Raw genomic sequence first — 10361 nt, 5'->3', positions numbered from 1 at the left:
GTGCACACTGCCAGGAGAAATGCTTGTCGTCCGTTACTAAGCCCCAGCCAGATCAGATCACCATCGAAAGTCTTGACACACAACCTATCACTCCCATTCCAATACTCTGGTGTCTTCAGTAAGGCCGCAGCCATTCACCTACCCCCACACCGACCATGGGATTGCACCATTGATCTCCTGCCTGGTGCCAAGCTGCCCAAGGGTCGAGTTTATCCTACTATCGGTCCCGGAGAGAGAGGCCATGGAGAAGTACGTGAGTGAAGCCCTACAACAGTGTTTAATTTGACCATCTAACTCCCCTGCCACATCCAGTTTTTTCTTCGTGGACAAAAAGGATTGAGGGCTAAGGCTGTGTATTGATTATCGAGCACTAAATGACCAGACTGTTTTACTTAACTATCGACTTTCTACTTTGAAGTATATTTTCAGTTCCTTGATCTTCGTCTGACGGCTGAATGCCGCTTTATGCCTTGTTTCATTAATCTGACTTCTTTGATTGTATTCAGAGTTTGTCTCATTGATCAGAGCCTGACAGATACACAAACTACAATATTAACATAGGCAGTAAATTCGGTCAAATTCAGTAGGGTCATATTAGGAGTCTGTTATGTAAAGTCCAAAAAAAATATTCAAAAGCATTTACGATTTGATAATATTTCTATGCTACTATTCACTCAAGCCAGTTTGTGATAGATTATGTTTTGCTGTGGTACCATTATCTGGCTTCATGATTTTATGTTTAAAAACGCTTATGTATAAATAAATCATGCATTTGGCGCATTGCAATGGCACTTCGTGAACAAAAGAAAAAAAGTGACAAGTTTCACAACCTTTCTGATGAGAGCAGGTCACTGAACAGCATAGACAAAGCAGAAGGCATGTAAAATGACAAGAAAAATCTCTAATATCTATCACACTGTTAAAAGTGTAAATTCACAAAGAAAAGAGCTGTGCATACAGAGAGAGGAGATAATGTATGAATCAAATATTAAATCATACTGAAATTTAGGGTAAAAATCCTGAGGTTACATTAAACACAGATGAAAATTACAATAATAAATCTAAATGTATTTTTTAATGTAGGTTTGAAAACTCTACGCATAATATATTTAACAAAATGTTAGCCATTCACAGTACATGTACAATGTTCCAAGATAATTGTACAACTTGATGAACTGGATCAGATGCACTTGATAACATGCTAACATAACATGTGTTTATTAGATTAATTAACTTTTTTATACTAGAATCACACCATACATATGTTTGTTTATCACACTCATTCTCACAGTTTGACACAATTCATTGCTACATTGTCAAACTAGTGTTTTGTACCTACATAACTATGTTTTGTAAAACATTTACCCCTCATGCAACACAAAGTGAAAACTCTTTTGCGCACTGCTCTGATATTTAAACCATAGATCAGAGGATTGAACACAGGTGGAACTATCATCAGTTCTAGAGCCAAAAAATTACGCAAACTCTCTGAAATATCATTTGCACCATACCTACTATACATAATATCAAAAAGGATAGCAATAGTGAAATTTATCAGTGAAAATACATGTGGCAAACATGTTTGCCAGAATTTTTTTCTGTTTTCTAAAGATGCTTTACATGCAGATATCAGTTTAATGTAAGACACAATAATAAAAAATATAAAGCTCAAAAATAAAACAGCTATGGCATATCCAATGACATTATTAACAAAAGATGATGCACAAGACAGTTTTACAACTGACCAGTTGTCACAATATAATTTGTCAATGTGATATTTACAAAAGGGTCTCAACTTTGATAACAGGACACATATAGCTGGGAGGGAGTTAGAAACCATCCATGAAAACAAAATTAATTTCACACAGGTGTTTTTAGTTAATTTGGAATGATACTCTAAAGGTTTGCATATGGCTATGTATCTATCATAAGCCATCACTGTTAATATTGTGATCTCAGAAAGTAATGAACTGTAAATAACAAAGGTTTGTAAAGTACACATGGGAGAGGAGATCACATATGAATCCAATATTAAATCAGAAAGAAATTTAGGGTAGAATCCTGAAGCGCCATAAACTCCATTTATGCACATATGACACAAGAATATGTACATTGGTTCATGAAGAGCTTTCTCTATTATAATGACCATAACAATATATATATTAATTGTCAATATAAGTAGATATAAGGTAAAAAAGCAAATAATATATACATGTCTATATGATTTAGTTTCTTTTGGCACCATAAGAGTCAGTATGACAGGATAAGACGTGTTATCCATGGTAGGCCTACGGTTCTTCTATAAAATCACATGAAATGAACAAACAGTGTACAGTACAACCAAATGTAACACAACAGGTCACTTAAACATCGTAACTAAAACAGGCATTTCATGACGCTTAAATTATTGTTGCATAAAGAAAAAAAGAAGCCACCGTCAGGAAAATAAATAAATAGGTCCAAATAAATAATTAAATGTACACTATCCACAGCTGAAAGTACCAAGGTCTTGTTTGCTTGTTTTGCTTTTTGCTTTTGTTACTGGCTAATATTTACTGTCATCGGTGAAATATATAAGAGACAAACTAAGTGTCTTGGGATGAAGTAGAAGTTTAACGCAGACAGGTCCCTCCCATGATAATTTGATTGACAGTAGCTTTTCAGCACAGACTGAACTGAAGTCTTACCTTACACCCTGTTTACACTGGACACGAGAAAGAGACCGCTGAAAATCATTTGAAAATTGTTTCAATATGTCATAAATAAAACAAAATAAAAAAATAAAAAAATAAAAAATAAAATTAGTTTTCTGTCAGGAATTTGTTGCATGTTGTGACCTTTCTTATGATGTAAAAATGGACACGGCCAATTTTCAATATAATAAATTTTATATGAGACTGTACTTTCCAGTCTGATCCACTTCCACTTTTTATTGTCTGAAAGCAGGGGTTTTGGCATGAGATTTACATGGGCAGCACAAGAGCGTGAGAGAGCTTAAAAGCGTGTGTCTCACACCAAAAGCACTGCTACCCTGACTTAAAATAAACCATAAGAATTATATGGCACCTGTACTTAGAACAGTGCGTATGTAGCTATGGCCTACTAGCATATGTAATCTCAGTAATTTCCAGGAACTGTGAGCGATTGTAAGACTATATGTACTATGTGTTACTTGGGTTACACACTTGGGTTAACTTAATCCCACCAGGCATCGGACATTGATTAGTTAGTTAATTAGTTTCCATCCATGTCTGTTCAGCTAATTTCAGTTCTTTATACAAAATGTCCTGGAAAACATTTATTCTCATGTCTCAAGAGATTTAGCAGATTTCCAGTGTTCACAGTATGGACTCTGGATGAAAACACAAACCATTATGCACTATAGGAGCAAAACGGTGAAATCTAGATTTTTTAATTCATGTTTGTGGTCTTTCACATTTTGAAAATCTTATAAGATTAAAAAAAAATTGTGTGTACCCAGCCTTCCTCATGAAGTAAGATCAGAGTGATCGAAAAACTTAATTTGTCATTGGTTCATGTGATTTCTACGTTAACAGCACAAGCTTCGAAACCCGGTTTATTCTGGTTTGCCCATTTATTCTTGATACAAGCTCTGAAGCTTAGATTCAATTGTCACATCACTATGAATAGTGAATGATGAAAAACAATATGTGAAACCAGAGTTAATTATTTGAATGCTTGACTTTAGTGGTTTGAATATATTCAGTGTGTTTCATCTGATTAAAAATATCTGCATTTATTATTTACCCTTGTTTACTACATGTGTTTATAAGATTTATTATATTTATAATTTTTTTGTACAAAGACTGTGGAAATAAGGAAAGATTTAGTAGCAGACTGACTTTGTGAATTATAAAGATAAAATGTTCAAGTTCTTTTATAATTTAAAGTACATTTATACTAAATTTATACTTTTGTTCTATCTGGCAAAAAGAAGGATAAATTCTACAAACAATAACAATGTTAAGATAAAAAAAGGCATCTAGGGTAGGGGAAAATCATGTTTTTGAGTAACTTTTATTTTATGTTTAAACAAATCTCTTTTAGTAATATTTTAGTCATAAAATACAAATAAAAATATATATACATATATCGCAATTTACATATGTATCGCACTATTAATATGCTTATGAAAATGCCTACTTTTTCACATTTTGTAATTTTTTTCATTTATAAAAGCCAAATTTCCCAAAAACCTTTTTAGCTTGTCTGTTTCCCAATAGTAAAGAAAATAATTATGTTTTACATCGTTTTGGTGTATGTGAAACATTCACTCTTGCTGCACCACATAAATTAAAGGCTCTTATGCGCACTGCTCTGATATTTAACCCATAGATCAGAGGATTGAACACAGGTGGGACTATAAGCAGTTCAAGAGCCAAAAAATTACGCAAACTCTCTGGAATGTCATGCGAACCATATCTGCTGTACATGAAATCAAAAAGCATAGCAATAGAGAAATTTATCAGTGATAATAAGTGTGGCAAACATGTTTTCCAGAATTTTTTTCTGTTTTCTAAAGATGCTCTAGATGCAGAGATCAGTTTAATATAGGATATTATGATAATAACTTCAAAACCACAAGACATTATACCAACAATATATCCATATATATTATTAACAAAAGATGATGCACAAGAGAGTTTTACAATTGACCAATTGTCACAATATAATTTATCTATGTGATAAGCACAAAATGGTTTCAAATTTGATAACAGGGAGCCATTGAAGGCAGAAAATGTGGGAATAATCCATGAGAACAAAATTAATTTCACACAGGTGTTTTTAGTTAATTTTGAATAATAGTCTAAAGGTTTGCATATGGCCACATATCTGTCATAAGACATCACTGTTAATATTGTGAACTCACAAAGTAAAGAACTGTAAATAACAAAGGTTTGCAAAGCACACATTTGAGAGGAGATCACATATGAATCCAATATTAAATCAGACAGAAATTTAGGATAAAATCCTGTAGCTCCATAAACTCCATTTATACACAGATTACACAAGAATATGTACATTGGTTCATGAAGTGCTTTCTGCATAATAATGACCATAGCAAGGCGAATATTAATTGATAGTATAAGCACATATAAGGCAAGAAAGCATATAAAATATACATGCCTATATGATTTAGATTCCTTGGGCACCATTAGAGTCAGCATCGGATAAGACATGTTATTCATCTTTCTACTGATGATCCTTGAAACTAAATAAAACTGAATGACATAATGAATCATATATTGTACAATAATATTAATAAAAGTTCAGATAAAAACATAACACAGTTCTCATTAGGCTTCGATATCCACTGCTGGCAGCAAGAATGAGAGCCTCTTACAATTAAACAGAATCAGAGCTTGTTGTGATCCTTTTTATAAGTCTTTCATCTTTAGGTAGGTCTGTAAGAGATGTACTGAAATCTCTTGTGTTTAATTATTTGCTCATGGAATAAAAAAAAGAAGGTTTGAAAACACCTTTAATTTTTTTTTTTTTTTAAATAAGTAAAATATGCTTTAATTTTTTTTCTTTTTGGTATTCATTTACAAACTTAAATATGGTTTGTTAATATGGTAGGCTTACTAAATAGATCAAAAAATGTGTTCAAGTACATGTGAATTGAGCAATAAGAATTGAGCAATTATGTGCAATTATCTGTATCTGTCTTCAGGTCACATCATATACAGTGCCATCCACTAATATGGGAAAAAAATGTGATATCACGTTTTTTGAGGGCATAAAGAATGTTTTAAATGATATTCATATCATATAATAGACCTTCTTGTTCTAAACAACTTTGCTTCTATAACTGTCAACCAAACCATTTTTTTGATTGAGAAGATAAGATCTGGAAAAAAAAAACCATAACGGGTGATTCTAAATAAACCACGCACCACAGCGTGTGCTATAACCGTCAAACAAACAGTTTATCAATATGCAAGCTTTTATTAATAAATATAGTTAAAACTCATGCAGGGTCAAACAACAGCAAATGGATATGGCACGGGCAAGATAGAATCGATCGGTGGTAAAGGTGATCCATGTGGCAAAATAAAGAGAGATAATCCAGGTACACAAGCAATGGACCAGGCAGGAGTAAACAAAGTCCAAGGCACTTCAGGACAGACGGAGATAAGTGAAAAGAGATACATAGGCCAGGTTTAAGACATGAGAGACTCAGGCAATAAACAGGATTTAACTTGGAATGGCTTTAATTTGGAATGGATCTGTAATGTTGTTATTACTGCACAAACACGTTAATAAATGCTCAACAATCAGTTTTGCCAAATGCTTTCAATTGAAAGAATGTTATACTGATTTTTTGATAGCATCAAAAAAATTATGACAAATTTACTGATCTATAAAAAGATGAATATTGATCAGTAGGCAGATGAGAACTTGAAATTGCTGTATTTGTCCCTAAGCTTTTGAAAAAAAGTCAAAAGAGGTGGGGAGGTCTCTAATTTAACTACAAAATAACTAAATTGGCTACACTGTAAGGATATGAGTGTGTGATTGACTGCAGGTGAATCCAATCTGTAATAAAACATGGGTGATGTGTAACAGTCTGTATGGCGTGAAAGGCAATGTAATGGGAGAGGGGCCTCTGGTGGCAAACAGACAGAAGCCCATGGACGGGATCTGTGACATATGGTTAATCACATTTGCCAGAAGTGCTTTTTTATTAATTGATTTAGTCGGTCATAGGCTTGCTGATTTCCTTATGTGCTTAAATACATAAAGTGCTTTGACCCTGGTAATCGCTACTTGCAGCTTAATTTAAAAAAGTGTTTTTCTCCAATGCATGTTAGGCACAATTATTGGCACCCCTTTTTTTTTTTTTTTTAGCACAGATGGGTGATTAGGGGCATGAAATTGTCTATCCATGGCTTCCTGTCCCACATGTAACAGAAGGGACTCAACAGGTAAGATAAAAAATATATTTTTTTAATTTATTTAAACACTTAATGAGCAGATGTTTATCAAGCCGGAGAAGGTTCAGGTAAGTGAGGAGTCCGTATGATAGTTTCACCATAGAGGATCTTGAAGTAACAAGTTTTTTTATCTTGTAGGATGACACACACTTCGGCAGAGGGAGACACTTGGAGAACTAGGAGGGACACAGGAGGTAAATAACTGATGAAATAAGCATTTTAATAAGCAACACAATGATAGTGAGTCCAATTCATAGGTATGGGATCAGACAAGTGCTGAGGGGTGTGTGCTTTTATTCTAGTGCTGATTGGATGATTGGATGAGTGAGAGGTGTAGGTGCTTAAAACTCAGTGACAGTGATCGTTGTGATTGGTTGGTGGCAAAGTCTGACCGATCTGTGACACTACAGGAGTTTAAATATGAGGAACACAAAGGCTAAATTCCCTTGATCATCCATCATAAATAAAACTAAAGAATATGGTTCTTATAATGGGCCATGGTTGGATCTTCCATTAGGATGGACAAAAATCCCTAACGCACATGAAAATGAACTTGTGCGCTACTGTCATCATTATGACTGCAACATATATTCTATTACTTCCACTACAGTACACTTTTTAACTAATTTGATTAAATCAAGTATTTATTTATACAGTGAAGATTGTCCAGTGGTAATTTATATTTGATTGCTTAATTCAGTTTTAGTAGTAAGCCTGTACCTGAATACTGTCTAACCTAATTACAGTTTAAATTTACAAATTAAAAGACAGTTGTATTCTTAATCTGTTATTTTATTCTTTTTGAAAATCCCAATTTAACCCCTTCCTTGTAAGTCTGAATATATATTATATTCGTTCTGTAGCATGTCATATGTTAATATACATTTTAATAAAAAGGCAAAGAATTTAGGATTCTAAAATTATAGGATAATTTAATAATTAAAAAATGCATCTGTTTTAAATATAAAAAAGCTCACATGGTGTATTTCAGTATTCATTAAAAAACATTTGTTAGTTTTTAAATAAATCTGGTAGGAGAATAAGAAGATGCAATAACATTCTTAGGGCCAGAGGGTATCAATCTGAAGTAGTTAAATGAAATAATTTCATACAATATTCACAGTAATATGTTGAATAATAATATAAACAGAATTTTCGCATTCACTCATAACATGACACGAGTGAGAAGTTTTTTCTTTGTTTGCATTATTATCAAATAATTGATGAAGCTTGACAGAGAAAATAAGTAAAAATAAGCCAAATTAAGCATATTTCAGAGCAGAATGTAACTATGACCATTTTGGTGCATGTTTTTCCAGCATAAAACTTAATTTATGCTAATTTAAGATAAAATACAACACTGCAAACACATTTTATCCTTATTTCTTTAAGATATTTATACATAATTTCACGATTCTCTTGCGGACTTCTTTCAAATTTAAGCCATAGATTACAGGATCTAAAAGAGGTGGCACAATGATTATTTCTAAAGCCAAAAAATTACGCAGGTCGTCTGGGAAATCGCTTGAGCCGTATCTGTTGTACATTGTATCAAAAAGCATTGCAACACTGAAATTAATCAATGAAACTACATGAGGCACACATGTCTGCCAAAACTTTCGTCTGCACTCTAACGATACTTTACATGCAATGGCAAGTTTTACATAGGACACAATAATTACAGCGAAAATGCAAAAATGAAATGAAATGCTTATTAGTCCATAAATGTTATTAGTGACAGTCGATTCACATGAGAGCTTTACCATTGACCAATTGTCACAATACAGTTTATCAATGTGATTTTTACATAATACCAACTTATTTGATAGAATCAGAGCAATGAGTGTTGAAATTAATGGTACAGTCCAACAAACAAAAATGAACATGATGCAAGAAAATGTGTTCATCTTTGAGTGATAGCCTAAAGGTTGACATATGGCTACATGTCTGTCGTATGCCATCACTGCTAATGTAGAATATTCACATTTAATTGAACTGTAGATAACAAAAGATTGAAAAGCACACATATAAGAAGGAATCACATATGAATCCAGTATTAAATCATGTAGAAATTTAGGATAAAATCCACTGGCTCCATATATTCCATTTAAACACAGATTGCACAGAAAAATGTACATTGGTTGATGAAGTGCTCTCTCCAAAACAATGATCACGCAAAGGCAACTGTTCAAAAACAATATTAGACTATAAATAAAGAAAAAGCACGTGAAATATATATGTCTATATGATTTAGAGCCTTGTGGTTCCATCAAGGTGTAGGTTACAAAATGTGTGGTATTATCCATTTTCTCTGTATGTTACAAAATTAATATATCTGAATATTTACAATCACGAAATGTTACAAATTAAGAATAACGATTAAATCTCAAGTAACTGATAAACATTCATGTCTTTTATCAAACTTTAAAAAAGTAACACAAAACTGTCAATACTAGCCAGCTATTACCATGACAGAGTCCTCATCTTGCATGTTTACAACCACAAAGAGGCTCTAAAGATGTTGGGCATGCTTATAAATGCTTTTTTTTTCTCACAGCGAATTCTCAGAGAGACTCAAGCATACACACCTCAGGGATTCATATACAAATGTACAAACTTTGTTTATCATAAAGATGTGATTTTCAGTAATAACAAGTAATATTGTCACGGTGCAGTTAGCGAGAGAGAGCAAAATAAAATAAAAGGAAAAATAAAATTAAGCAATTTTAATCTTCTAGGAACGAAACACTACAGTTACAGGCTGGCAGGCAGGCAGGCATAAAACCACATGCATTAAAAGACGAGAACCAACGATAAAACAGAAGCAAACTGGAACTTAAATACACACCAGAATTGACTAAACTAACAAGACACAGCTGAAGACGATAAGACAATTAACTGAAATTAGAGCACATGGAACATAAAAACACAAAACAAAGAGTCCAAAGACGTGACAAATATATAGAACTATTCTTATTTTTAAATTCATTTATTAACTATACTTTACCTATATTTTACTTTATTTTCATATCTACTGTGAAGAATGGTGCTGATATAAACAAAATATCTGCCTATACCTTACTCAAAGTATATGTTGTAGAATTATTATGTAAATTTGATTTTAAATATTGAGCCTCTAACTGTTGTCTGGCTCAAAAGTAAATCAATAAGCACAGGTACCTTTAAAAAGAACAAAGGGGATAAATCATACAAACTGGCATCACAGAAGATCATCAGCAGGTGAGTGACACTTTCAAGATGGCAGTCATCAACAGGAGACCATGCTCCCAGAATCTAGATCCATCATGGAGAAGGATCTAGTCATCCCACGACTGGGAACTGTTTTGTCTTTAAGTGGTTCGCAAGTAGCATCAAAACATTGCTGGGCTAAAAGTAAAAACC

General features: G+C 33.1%; 3 protein-coding genes across 3 annotated transcripts; all 3 read right to left on the bottom strand.

The window, feature by feature from the left end:
- Positions 1–514: 514 nt before the first annotated feature.
- LOC122326973 (olfactory receptor 6N2-like) lies at positions 515–2281 on the bottom strand. Its single transcript, XM_043222199.1, has 2 exons — positions 1366–2281; positions 515–528 (listed from the first exon to the last, which is right to left on the bottom strand). Exons 1-2 carry the CDS (start codon positions 2279–2281, stop codon positions 515–517), a joined length of 930 nt encoding a protein of 309 aa, XP_043078134.1.
- Positions 2282–4256: 1975 nt separating this feature from the next.
- LOC122326972 (olfactory receptor 52D1-like) lies at positions 4257–5210 on the bottom strand. The gene has a single exon (XM_043222198.1). The coding sequence runs from the start codon at positions 5208–5210 to the stop codon at positions 4257–4259; it is 954 nt and encodes a 317-aa protein (XP_043078133.1).
- A 3128-nt stretch (positions 5211–8338) lies between these two features.
- Positions 8339–9265, bottom strand: or62b5 (odorant receptor, family 62, subfamily B, member 5). The gene has a single exon (XM_043222072.1). It carries the CDS (start codon positions 9263–9265, stop codon positions 8339–8341), a length of 927 nt encoding a protein of 308 aa, XP_043078007.1.
- Positions 9266–10361: the final 1096 nt, after the last annotated feature.

This window comes from Puntigrus tetrazona, chromosome 21, assembly GCF_018831695.1.
Source record: "Puntigrus tetrazona isolate hp1 chromosome 21, ASM1883169v1, whole genome shotgun sequence".
NCBI classification, from domain to species: domain Eukaryota; kingdom Metazoa; phylum Chordata; class Actinopteri; order Cypriniformes; family Cyprinidae; genus Puntigrus; species Puntigrus tetrazona.
The sequence above is the reverse complement of the archived record's forward strand: the minus strand, read 5'-3'. Positions and strand labels throughout refer to the sequence as shown.